We start from the raw sequence: 13,062 nt of genomic DNA, 5'->3' as shown, positions 1-13,062 counted from the left end.
TCTTCTGTCCGTGCCTGCTTTGGGGTTGTATGTGTGTGTGTGTGTATAGAGAAACTCTAAGTTTGATTTAGAGTATGAGAACCGCTTCCCTGCTTTGTTCTACATCATCAGTCCTAGGGAATGCAAGAAATCCCTGAGGACATAAAGATCTAGTCCTAATTCCTCGTAGTTTTAGGGCACTGTTGGTTTGTGCCTTTCTTAGGAGTTTCTTTTGTGGGAAAGAAAATGAGAAATCGTGTTCTTCTGGCAAGAAACTAACCCACAACCATGGAATTATTTCAGCATAATATCCAAATAGAATAACATTCTTCCCTTTAATCTTCTAGAGCTAGTCACAGACATCCTGATTATCCTGTGTGCCCCCCAGGATCCTTCTATCCTGATGTCAGGTATAAATTTGAGAGGGGCATAATCACCCTCGTGTAGGACCAGCTGAATCTTAAATAAGGGAAGTTTTGCTTGTGGAATGAAGAAAGATAATTTCTGTTTATAGAAAATCTGATGGTAGCTGGTCAAAATAAAGCCCTGTTGAGATGGAGCATGGAGCCGGAAGGTTAACAAGCATTGGGCAGTATCTTCTGCTTAACTAAGGCGTTATAGAACAGTGTTTTCTACTGTGGTTCGTTCCTGTACATCCCAATAATCTTTGCTAGGATAGTAGGAAAAAGAAAAGTAAAAATGCCCTGCCTGTTACGTACCTTGCTGGAGTGCTCTTTGAGGCTTTTATTGATGTTCCCTTTTCAAGGATACCAATTTATTTAACCATATTTTCACACAGGACACTGTATTGCATTCCCAGAGTAAAGATTTAAGGATAAAAATACAATTAAGTCTTACTGCTAACCAAATGCAGTCTTGTAACCACAGCAAGGTGTGGGCTTGCCATTCCTTTGTGTTCCTCTCTTTACAGGTATTTAAATCCCCCTACATCTGCTTGTCACTGACCCCTCCAACTGATCCCAGTTTGGGGCTGTGGGGTGGATCCCACCGGTTGCATCTCCTTCACTTGATTTTGCTGTGTCAGGTCCAAGCTGTGAGCTGTGTTTTGGATGCAGAGTGCTCTCAAGGTGTCATGGTTTAACACAAGGTTAGGTAGATCTTAAGTTGAGTGTTGTGACTTGATCAGCTTGTAGCTGATGAGTTCTTTGTTCCCTGTCTACAGTAATAGTTTTGTTATTGCTGCCTATGTGTGACCACCAGGCCCTGCGCAACTGAGAAGAACAGGGGTAACAGGAGAGTGTGATCTCTAGGGGCTTATGGAGAGGGAAAGAGGGGTGTTACAGGTGATGTAACCTCAGTACCTAAAGAGACTGAGGAAGATACCTGGAGAGGGGTTTTTTTACAAGGGTGTGCAGTGACAGAACTAGGGGGAATGGTTTTAAACTGAAAGAGAGGAGATTTAGATCAGACATTAGGCAGAAGTTCTTCCCTCTGAGGGCACTGAGGAGCTGGCACAGGTGCCCAGAGAAGCTGTGGCTGCCCCATCCCTGGCAATGTTCAAGGCCAGGTTGGACACAGGGGCTTGGAGCAGGCTGCTCTAATGGAAGGTGTCCCTGCCCGTGGCACGGGGCTGGAACTGGATGAGCTCAAAGGTCCCTTCCAACCCAAACCAGTCTGTGCAGGGATGCTGCAAAGGCTTCTAGGTGCTGAGAAAGCGTGCTGAGCAGGAGGGTGAGGAGTATGAGCTCGTGTAGCTGCTTGGAAGAATCATGTTCTCTACAGCTACCTGAAAGGAGGTTGTAGTGAGTTGGGGATCGGTCTCCTCTTCCAAGGAGCAAGTGACAGGACAAAAGCAAACGGCCTCAAGCTGCACCAGGGCAGGTTTAGATGGAGCTGAGGAACAATTCCTTCCCCAGAGGGTGCTCAGGCATCGGAACAGGCTGCCCAGGGCAGGGCTGCAGTCACCGTCCCTGCAAGTGTTCACACAGCGTGGAGACGAGGCCTCAGTGCCGTGGGTTAGTGGTGGCCTTGGCAGTGCTGGGGAACGGTTGGACTTGCTGAACTTCAAGGTCTTTTCCAACCCATCTGATTGTATGCTCCAGTCAGCTCTGCTGCGCTCCGAATTTACCGGATACCCAATGGAATCACAACTTTTCCCCCTGCCCGTCTTGAGCGCAAGGCAGGGTCCTGCGGATGAACCGCTCCGCGGCGGGGTGGCGGTGCCGCCCTGCCTCCGCTTCGCCTTCACCCCCTGTTCCTCCTCCCGGGAGGGGCGATGGGGCTCGGCCCCCGCTCCGATCCGATCCGTCCCCAGCGGCGCTGCCGGGCTGGGCGCGGCGGAGGCGGGCGGGGGGCGGTTCATCGCAGCGCACGTCCGCCCGCCCAACGGGAATTTCCCCCTGAAAAGGGCGCAGCCCTCGGAGGGATCGGCTCTGTCTGTGCGCCCGTCAGACCGACCGTCCGATCGATCCATCATCCACCGACCGACCGAGCGAGCGACCCACCGAGCCGTGCGGGGCCGGGGCTGTCAGCATGGCGGGTGAGCGGCGGGACGGGACCCAGGGGGGCCGCGGTGCTGGGTTGGGGGGTGTGTGGGTGTGGGGGGGTATGGGTGTTAATGGGGGTACTGGTGGGAGCGGATCCGTTTTTCCCCGTGCCCCGCACCTCCCGGTGCCCCTGGGGCTGCGCCCATCGGGATGCGGAAAGCCGGGCCCCTCCGCCCTTCCTTTCGTTATCGCCACTGCGTTGGTAAAGAAACGATCGCTTCTCGAGAGGAAAGGCCGAGTGGCGGCTGGTTCTTATTTCTGTGCTGCGAGGGCTGGTTGGCTTCTGCTCTTCCACCATTGACTTAAGCCCGTAGGCAGTCAGAGGTAGGTGAGTAACAGTGCGAAAGAGGGTGACAGTGCTCTTACCCATCACCCCAGCATCTGCTTTTGATTTTAAATCCACCTCCGTGGAGCTTGCTGAGTAGGCTGATGGAAAAAGTTAATGAAGAAACATCCCGGGGTTGTTGCGACAAGATCTGATGAGGCTGTTGTGCTTCAGAATGGATCCTTTAAGTTTTAAAGCGGTGCTGTTAAAGTGTTTAGGTATTAAATAAGCGCATAGGGCTCTTATCTGTGCTAAGGGACTTGCAGTAGTCTAAAGACTGTGATGCTCAGGATCCCATTCACATAGGAACTTGCCTGTGAGAATGCAAATGAACCAGAAACGGAGATGACATAAATGCAAAGCAACGTAGATAAGGGATCATACACTGAGTGCTTGCCACCAAAAGCACAATTAAGTTTCTTTAGGCTAAATTAAACCGAATTTATCATCCTTTCAGGTGTCTCTAGTATTTTTCTTGGAGTTTAAAAACAGCCCCAAAACTTAAAGACTTGACAGCATTAATTAGAGTAGTATTTCTAGGGAATGATGCTTTCCAGCCTCAGAACTGAGTGGTGTGTGCTCTGTTACTGCTTAGCGAAGTATGAACTTTCACTCTGGCTAAATACATAGGTGTGTGAACTACAAATAGGGAGACAACACTGGGTTTGTATGGAGGCTTGTTTTGAACGTTACGCTGTATTTCGTAGTGGCAAAACTGAGTGATCACACTTCTTTTTTCTTCTTCATGGCTTAATGTATTTTCGGTGTAATTAGGAACCAGATAAGGAATTTTTCAGTAGGGGAAGTTCATAACTTCCTGGTACAAGGCAGCTTTTGTAGTTGGCTTTTTTTTCGCCTCTCTTTTGGTTGCTGTTCTGTAATGTCACCCTGGTAAAGAGGAAGTTCAGGAGGAGTTTGTCTCTGTTGGAACAACAGAAACTGCAGATTCTGGGCAGATCAGTGCTTTCTAAAACAAATATGTTTACGCTTCCGGTTACTTTAGATGGAGCTGGAATGTGCTGTAACAAATCGTGCCCTGTCCTCTCTTTTTAGCCTGGGGTGCTGCAGAGGGTTATGAGCACGTAGGTTGTCTGATCTTGCTGTTCAGACAGGGCTGTTGCTGTGGGGAGGAGGCAGAGTCACCGGTGACCCATACAGCAGCGACAGCAGAGCTGAAAGGCAGTGCTGCTCCCATCTGTGTGTTGGCTTGTAGGGTTTCGGGTGATACTTTCACATCTTCCACAAAGAGCCACAGCTCCTTTGCTTTCACACACACTGATATTGCTGGAGTCTGCTCACAGGAACGCCTGGATGTGTGAGAAGACTACACACTGTGTAGTTACTCCAGAGCCTGTTTCCTTTGAGCGAAGGAACCAAACCTAGCATCCCAACCCTTGATCCCGCTGGGGCTTTGCTTGGCACCTCCTCCCTCATGCACAGGCGGTGTTAAACATTAACCCAGCCTGGGTTTCTCAGCATGGAGAGTTCTGATGGAGTGTTCTTTGGAGGCTTTGGGATTGTCCTTTTGTTCCTTTTTGTATTGCTCAAAACAGATGAGAAGAAAACAGCCTTTGGCTCTTCAATGAGCATAGGCTGGTGAACTCTTGGAGCTGTTCCTGCTTTTACTCATCCTCCTTGTGTATGTAATTGCAACAATAGGTCTCATATATACTCTTAAATTATCTAGTGTAGTTGTATTTTATGCAGTGTAGTGTTTAGCACTCAGGGCACAGAGGGAATAAACAGTTTTATAACAAACAGAACAAGAGGCAGGTTGTAATATGTAGCAGTGTGTCTGTTGCTAGCGTGTGTGTAGGCAATTATCATTAATTACAAATGCAAATTGAGCTCTTAAGCACTTAGCTGAAGGATTAGCTGGATTTCTGCTTTTCTTCCATTTCGGATGTCGTGGGCAGGTGGGTGCTATGCGTGGCTGCGAAGTTCTCTCCTAGAGACAGCAGAAGAGAGTTTGTTCTTTGCCATCGCTCATCTTTGCTTGACAAACACAGCACGACCTGAAGAGGACAGGTCTTTGGCAACCGTGTGGGAGCCGAGAGAGCTCTGTGTGTGAGGAGAGATTGTGAAATAGTTAAGCCATGCCACTTCACAGGCGCGCTGTTGGTTTACAGAAATAAGGAACCCTGAGCAGCCCTCCACTTGGCTGCAGAGCGCTGATAGTACCTTCAGTTCACACAAACCCTTTTGTGTGTGTGTGTGTTTCCTCTCCACACAAAACACGATGACACCGATAGTCTCAATAGAGATGATAGAGTGATTCTTAAGTAGAGTGAGAGAGCCAAGGTAACCCCAAGTTTAATGTTTAATCTCTGGAGGCTACCACGTCACTGAGCTTTACTTTCCCACAAGCACACCTGCTGTTAAGCAGTGGGTTTGCTTTCAGTGCCATTTGTTTCAACCACAGCCCCATAAAGATCATTGAGCCCAGGGTTTTAACTTAATAGGTGAGAAAAAAAAGCCCTCTATAAGGCATTAGTAGAGCGTGAAGGGAAATTATTGTTTCAAGCAGAGAGAGTTAAAGACTCGAGGTGGTTGCGCTCTGTAGTAGTTTCGAACAGCGAGGCTGGTTTTGACAAAGAGGTGACGTATGTGGGTGTCCTGTGCGTCTGGTTAGCAGCTATGTAAGCGTGTGCATCTCCCGAGTAGGATGATTAGTAGGCACTTTGCTGCAATTTTGTCATTAGGACTTCCAAAGTAAATTTTTAATTTAGTGTATGGGTTTGTGTCTGTGTGTGTGACGTACGGCGTTACGTAGGGATGGGAAGGAGGGATTCTTCTCTCTCCTCGTCTGCCTGGTGGCAATGGGAGTTGATACACAGCAGTCACCCCTCACTGCTGGCAGAGCTCCTCTGTTTGGGCCACTGGGCTGTGCTGATAAATACAATAGCAGACATAAATCTAAGTGTTAAATAGCCGTACACTGGTGGGTGAGCTTGGTTTTGTGAGAAGCTCCGGTTTCTGCTTTCTTGTTGAAACCAGCTTTATGTCATTTCTAGGCTTAGTTTTTGTTATCAGTGCCTGTTCCCCTTTCCCCTGTTGTTGGACTTGCTTATTTTCCAGGAAGAGGAAATATGCAAAGCTTATCTGAAGGAGGGTTAGGTAGTGTCTGGGAAATGTCTAGGAAAGGGACCATCCTTGTAAGTAAACCTAGAGCAATGGCTAAGGTGTATTTAATGTGATGGGAGGTGATCAGTTTAGGTACTACAATTTGATGAATTGCTAGTGAGGGATATAGAGCCCTAAACCACAGTTCTCAAGTGTCTGCCACCAAACACAGCCTGGAGTTGGAAGTGCATTGTGCCTTTTTAAAAGGCATTTGGGTTTTGAAAAGGCATGTGGTGTTAAGGCAATTCCAGCATAAGAGCTGCTTTCACACGCTGCCTTCCCACAGCCGTAGGCAGGTATGTTACACTTGAAGTGTGCATTCAAGTTGGACCCAGGTGATGTCCTGGAGATGTAGTTCTTCCCATCCCTTCTCTACTAATTACTTTATCTTTTAGGGTATAGTGCTTCCCTGCTTTGGGTATGAACTGCTGCAGCACTGGAAGTGTTTTGCAATCAACAAATCCCAGGCTTTGTGTTGGCACGTATACCTAAACCATTGGAGGTGCAACAAAAAAGAAGCTTAACTCCATAAACCTCCATAATAAGTGGAGTTAAGATTGGAATCCACCTCTTTGCCAAAGCTCATATGCTATGGACTCATAGCCCATATAGACCTTGGGCAAAAGGACGTAGGGGATCTTTCACCCTTTTAGCACTTCCAATATATTTAATGAGTATTTTGCTTATTATGTTGAAGTCCAAGCACTTTTTCTCAGTGCTTTACCACAGGATGTTGCCTGTCATGTTTGTGATGCTCAACCTGGCTTGAGTAGGATGCTATTATATGAAGATGACAGAGAACTCAGTAGATATTTCCATAAGCTACGTTCTTCTGATCGTGCAGCACCACGATGATTCAACATCTACAATATTTACTTACCCTCTGTTGTTTGTTTTTCACATGCCATCCCACTGTTGTCACTGTTTGATTGACTATCCTGTTTGATGTTCTCAGCGAGATATATTTAATAGCTTGTTACTGTCTGGCAATAAAACATCATCTGGCAAAGTTAATGTCTTTCTAACCCCCCCTTGTTTAAGAGGTCAGTTGTTTCTTATTCTTGGTTATCACTTGTGTTTCCTGAAAACCTCTCTTTGACAACTGCCAAATAGCTTTTACTGAGGTTTTGCTGTCTAGGGAGGTAACTGGAACTAGAAGTTAGCCCTGTGGGAGATGAGCAGCTCAGGATGAAGAATTCGGTATCAGCAATGAGGTATTTCCTGAGCTCACAGTGATGGTTTTCAACCCACAGGTTTGGGTTGGGGTTTTTTTTTGCATAATTTGCATAGTTTCTGCTTCACTATAATAGGAACTAAATCAATGAATTCAACATCTTCACTTTCAGAGGAGATTTAAGAGAACACAGTACTTGGCTTTGAGACTCCCTGTGCTTTGAGAGGACAGCCAGTCCTAAAAGTGTGTTATAATTAAAAATACCAACTATTCCCTCAAAATACAGATTGCTTTTCTGCGCACATATTCTCTAATAGCTAAAAGAAGCTAAGTTCTAGGCGAGATGGGAGAGTGGGCATCATTTGCTAATTACTTACAAGGCAGGGATACCTGGAGGCTTTGTTTAAATCTGTTCTCTCCCCTTGCTCCCCACCTTCAGTGTGTGCATGTACCTAAATAGAAGAGTAGATTGTCTGAGAACGTGGACCAAGGGGGAAGATGGTAATGTCAGTAATTCTTATCTCTTCTGCTGCCTTTTAAGCTCTAGTGTATACTAACATGGAAAGTGTTTTGATTTTCAGGTGGCCCTGAGCCCTACATTGAAATATTCGAGCAACCCAGGCAAAGGGGCATGCGTTTCAGATACAAATGTGAGGGGAGATCAGCAGGCAGCATTCCGGGAGAGCACAGTACTGAAAACAACAAGACCTTCCCTTCCATACAGGTAAATACTGCTTTTATCTATGAGCTACCATTGCCCATGCGAACACGGTGCTGTGGCTGTGTGTTGGCCTCGGTGCAGTCAATAGTTCCAATTTCACGTTCTCTTCCTATTTCCTTGGCATGCAGATGTAGTTGCAACAGGGTGGAAAAAGAGTCATTAAAAGCTTTTGTTTCAGATTTACACGAAGGGGAGAATGTGTAGGGGTAGCTTACAAAGTGCTGGTAGAGAGGGAACACATGGTGAAGTAACTTGGTGAAGTTACTCACTGTCTGGGAACCCTTCATTATTAGCTTTTGCTGTCTGCGCGTTTGGGTTTCTTAGTTATGTGACTTGGGTATGAATTTTGGGAGAGCTTTGAAGGAGTTTACGTTCCAAATTTGAGAAGGCTTTGAAAAGCTGCTGGGCACAACATGAAAGGAGGCACTTTGTATAGGTTGAGCAAAGAAAGAAGTGACTTGGAGCCAGTGCTTCGGTGATCAGGCCCTGCAGAAGAAACTACCGTGAAGGATATGAAGTTAGAAGGGGGTAGAGAGTTTTAAAATGAGCTAAGAAGGAGAATTATGTGGTCAGAGCGTCTGCAGTGAAGATGAGTAGGGTGATTACATTATGGAGAGGTTGGGAAATCCAGAATGAAGGGAGTAAGAGTAGCCTTAGCAGCTGTGATCAAAGCAGGGACCAAGGAACAGGCAGTAAAGGTGGAATAGAAGCACTCTGGCGGTAGCTTTTGTATGTGGGGCAAAGGAATGTGTCAGAGACCCTGGAGAAGTAGGGTAAGGGAGAAGAATTTCTGGTTACCTCTTTGAAGTTTAAGTTGTTGGTGTTTCCTTGATCTCTTTCAGTTTGGAGAAAGTCTTTCAGAGAGGAGATTAGAAGAGATAGCCCCAATATAAATGGGAAGTGAAGAGAACTTGCTGTCTGGGAAGTATGTGACAGTGCCCAGGAATAGAAGCTGTGTATCTGTTTGCAGTGCCTGCAAGTAGAATAAAAAGTAGAGCCAAAAGCTCGAGTCTCTGGAATCACAGCAAAAAAAAAAAGCCCAGATAGAGAGGATGTGAAATCTGAAGAATAGGAGGTGTTTTAGGCTGAGTCATGGAAGATATTTAAGAAGAGGGAGAGTTTGGGAAAGATCATATTGGCAGTTGTGTTGAGCTTCTGCTGCATAAAGTAACTGTGGAAGCTGATCCAGGCCTGAAGCCAGAATTATGAAGGGAAGGAAGCAAACAAGAAGGTCCTCCCCTTGACTACCACAGTGCCAGATTTGGTTATGGAATGCAGGAAATGGAGATCTTGCCAGACTCTCTTTTTTTCAGCACTCTACCACTTGAACTGCACAGTCTGCTGGCAAGAGTAGATGCTTTCAAAGACTCTCAGCCTAAGGCTGTGTCAGAGCACAAGTTGAATGGGCAAGATAAGCCCTTAATTCCTCTTAGCCTGGACTGGGCTGTACATGAAGGTCAGCCTGATCCCAAAGGGAAGATGGGACAGGGGTAGGTGGCCATGCAGTCCTGGCAGAGGTGACTGTTGATGACAAAGCTGATTGTTACCAATAGCAGGTGATTTCTAGGTGAATTCCTGCCTCCCTGAAGCCCGTAGGAGGCTTTAGTGCTGATAAGTTGGTAGGGGAGTCCCCTCTAGAGATGGAAACATCAATGAGGATGAGAACAGAGAGGCCAGGAAGAGATTAAATTTCGTGGTGTGGTTATGATGAACATCATCAGGGAGGAACTGGGGAATCAGAAGTGGTCAGATCAGGCTTCAGATTCAAGGGACTGGGTGTGAAATGAGAAAGAAATGATGTAATAGTTGAGGAAGGTGAAGGAGTGATGGAAGTTTGATTTTAAAGATGAAGAGTAATGATGGCTTGTGTGAAGGCCAAGAAAGGAGCCAAATTGGAGACTGAAGAAGCTAACATGATGGAAGCTAGAAGAGCACAGGTCAAGTGAAAGGTTTGAGACGTTGGCTGGAAAGGATGTATGATGTATCCTTGGAGGAGGGAAGAAAGGGCTCAACGAGGAGAGAAACAGTTACAGGGCAGGGGAAGTGGAGGAGGAGAGCTCACCTCTGCACAAACGTGTGCCAGAGCAAGTCTTGCATGTGTTTTCAGTTGTTAAGCTTCAAACACGTTAGGCCAAACTGCTTTTCTTTTCTTGTTTCTTCACTTACCCACACAACCCTTGGTGACTTCACTGGTAGCTGTCAGCGTGAGGGAAGACCTTTATGCACCTGAGAAACATGCATTGAATTAGGTTGATGACTGCTGTGAAACCTGTAGTAGGAGCTTGAGAATTCCATGCCCTCCTTCTTGAATAGAGGGTTGAATATCCAACTGAGAACTGATTAAAACCCCAACCTTCATAGGGTGTGATGTCATGCTATATCTGTTAAGATCCTCTTTCACTCTTTAGCGTTCCATGCACAAGTAATATCCGTATCCCTGAGGCTTTAGGAGTGTTTTTGTAAGGTCTCTGGAGCTAGACCTGCCGTAGAATCATAGAATGGTTTGGATGGAAGGGCTCTTAAAGCTCATCCATCCAGTTCAACACCCTGCCACAGGCAGGGACACCTTCCACTAAACCAGGTTGCTTCATGCCTCATCCTTTAAAAAGCATTTGTATGTGGTTGCCTATGTTGAATTTTGTGTCTTTCGTTGCAAGGCTAGGTATGATAATGAAATATGTCCCTGTATGTCAGGACTTTACTAGTCCTGATGTCTATAATCTAGAAAATGTCTCAATTTTCTTGCAGATTCTGAACTACTTTGGAAAAGTCAAAATAAGAACTACATTGGTAACGAAGAATGAACCCTACAAGCCACATCCTCATGACCTGGTTGGGAAAGACTGCAGAGATGGCTACTATGAAGCAGAGTTTGGACCAGAGCGGCGAGTCCTGTCGTGAGTAGTGATGTTACTTGGGAGTTTGATTACCTGTGCTAATCTTATGTTTTAAACCTCTGACTAGTGAGTAGAAGAGCTATTGGAATGCTGTTTCTGCTGAAGTTTATTACTCATCTTGGAGAGAGGGCAGCCCCTCTTTGAAGTATTTAATTCCTTTTCAGTTCTTCTCTCCTCTTTGGTCCTATTCTTTTCCTCTCACCCTTTCCTTTGTCCATTCTGCCAATGCCTGTCTCCTTTCCCTTTCTCCCACTTACTTGCTTTTGTATTCTTCAGTAACACTTACTACTCTTGAGCCTGATTCTTTCCTACATGTGAAAATGATGAGTAATAGAATAGGTAACGGCAGCATTAGAATTAGTACTTCACGGTGATTAGGGAAGTTCGCGTCTTCCCTGGGAATTACACTTGGACTCTGGAAACTGATGGAGAAAGTTTGTGCTGCCTGATTATCATGTCATTTAGAAGATAATGGTTGTGACACATCTGGGAACGTGTTAGTGCTCTCACTGTTGTTGCTGGTTGGGTTTGGGGTTTTGTTGGAGTAAAAATACAGATTGTGCTCAGGCTGGGCTCTGGAGGGCAAGCAGGGAAGAGAAGGAAGTAAGTAGGATTCAGGCTGTGTATGAGATGTGTTTCTCAGGGCTATTCAGAGGGGTATTAAGAACATCTAAGATCCAGTTGTATTTGAATGGCATTTCCCATCAGTATTCCAAGTCTCTTGTAATATAGTGAAAGCAGAGGAAACTGCAACAAATATCGAGTGATTTTTGCCGGAGAGGGGAACTGAGACTTGACAACCTGTTTGTGGTTCCCAGTTTGTGATGCAGTAAACCTGGAAGTAGGCTATTGCTCTGGGGGAAAGGTAACTGAGCTGGAAAGAAAACGAGGTAAATATTTCAGTGTGTAAGTAGCTCTTACGCCCTGCTCTCATGCTGATGTGATTCTGTTGATGTTAGTGAAATTACTCCGCATTTATGTGGGTTTAGTCAGTAGAACACTTATTAAAGGACTGAAGACACACTCTGTTTGAAGATGATGATTGCCTGATGGTGAAATAAATAGTTGTAGCAATGGAGATGCTTCTTCAACGTACAGCCCGGGCTCAAGTGATCATGGATGTGCTGTTGTGTGTTCAGGTGACGTGTAGCACGTTGACTGTACTATCTCTTGCTGTTACAGATGCTAACAGTTTTATTACTTTATTGTTTTTAGCTCGGTTCACAGTGTTATCCTGCTTGGCAAATGGTAGAAAAGGATTAGTAAATCTAATTCCTGTTACTTTTCCCTTACTGTTACACCTCTCTAGAAAGGCAGGGCTGTCCCTTTAGACACTTAAACCTTCCACCTTGATTGTTGCAACCTCATCCTCATTGGCTTCCCCGCAAATAGAGCTTCCCTTCACCTTGTCTAAAAGGCAGTTGTGAGTATCTCAAGCTGTTAATGGACCTTGTGCCTTCCTCTGACCATCCATTCACCAGCTTCTCCTTTCTCTTCTCTCAAATCAAGCTTCCTCACTCAAGGTCAAAGGTTGTCTGTGTCCTGGCCCATCCTATTTCCTGCTCTCAGCTCTGGGCCTTCTAATCTGAAGCAGACAAGCCTGATTGCTCAACGCCTTTTCTGGTTACGTTACGTTCACCGGATACAGGAAGACACTGATTGTTTTTCCTCTTGACGTTCTGTTGCACAAGGCTGAATGTAGAAGGATGAGGCAAGCCTGTAGAGAGGCTGCAATGCCAAAAAGCGCAGGGATGCTCTGCAAAGACTTACCTGCAAATACTGATTTCATTTCGTGGTACATCAGATCATGTTCTTTGACATAATGCTGTGGCTCATCATTTAAGACCCTTGTGATTGTTTGCTGTATCCATGAATTCTTCTCAATACCCTTAGGTTATAAACCTCTTGGTTTTCTGCAAAACAGTAAGTGGTCTACATTCCCCTTATTGATTATGTGAAGCTGTAAGCTTCCATTGAACTTGACATTGATGGGAGGAGGCTCGAAACATTCTCTTTGAAATGTTTCCAGCATCGGTACACTCATTTTTAACAAATCATTGGTTGCTTTGAGATGAAAGACCAGTGTGATCCGTAATTGGATCTGGATGTTTAAAGTCATTTTCCTTTTTGTGGCTGGTGACTCAGTCTTCACATTCTTCTCTTCGAGTCCACGTTGGAGAAAAGCCTCATACAATACTAGTGAGCAGGAGGTGTCGTCTCTTGGTAGTGATTCTGGCTGTTTACTCTTGCTGAGCATCCCAAATGGAGCAAAACTCCCATTTATTACTTGGTTTTTGGAGGTTGTTTTGTGCAGAAGAGGAATTATTAATCCCAGA

At 45.6% G+C, this 13,062-nt stretch overlaps 1 protein-coding gene across 4 annotated transcripts in view; it reads left to right on the top strand.

The window, feature by feature from the left end:
• The window catches only part of REL (REL proto-oncogene, NF-kB subunit), a 46,417-nt gene that overhangs the window by 11,239 nt on the left and 22,116 nt on the right, over nucleotides 1–13,062 (top strand). For 2 of the 4 annotated variants that reach the window (XM_061461619.1, XM_061461620.1), the window contains 2 exons: nucleotides 7,690–7,832; nucleotides 10,578–10,726. In XM_061461619.1, the coding sequence (XP_061317603.1) occupies nucleotides 7,740–7,832; nucleotides 10,578–10,726 (242 nt within the window). In that variant the 5' untranslated portion in view covers nucleotides 7,690–7,739. Of the gene's footprint in view, nucleotides 1–2,463; nucleotides 2,480–7,434; nucleotides 7,833–10,577; nucleotides 10,727–13,062 lie in introns of those variants that run through there. The other 2 variants (XM_061461618.1, XM_061461621.1) reach the window with 2 other exon arrangements.

The sequence above is a fragment of the Pezoporus flaviventris genome, unplaced genomic scaffold (assembly GCF_033815535.1).
Source record: "Pezoporus flaviventris isolate CSIRO_AGI_PZ_B2104156 unplaced genomic scaffold, CSIRO_AGI_Pfla_v1 ptg000031l, whole genome shotgun sequence".
Classification (NCBI taxonomy): Eukaryota; Metazoa; Chordata; class Aves; order Psittaciformes; family Psittacidae; genus Pezoporus; species Pezoporus flaviventris.
Note: the sequence above shows the minus strand (reverse complement) of the source record. Positions and strands in the feature narration are given on the sequence as shown.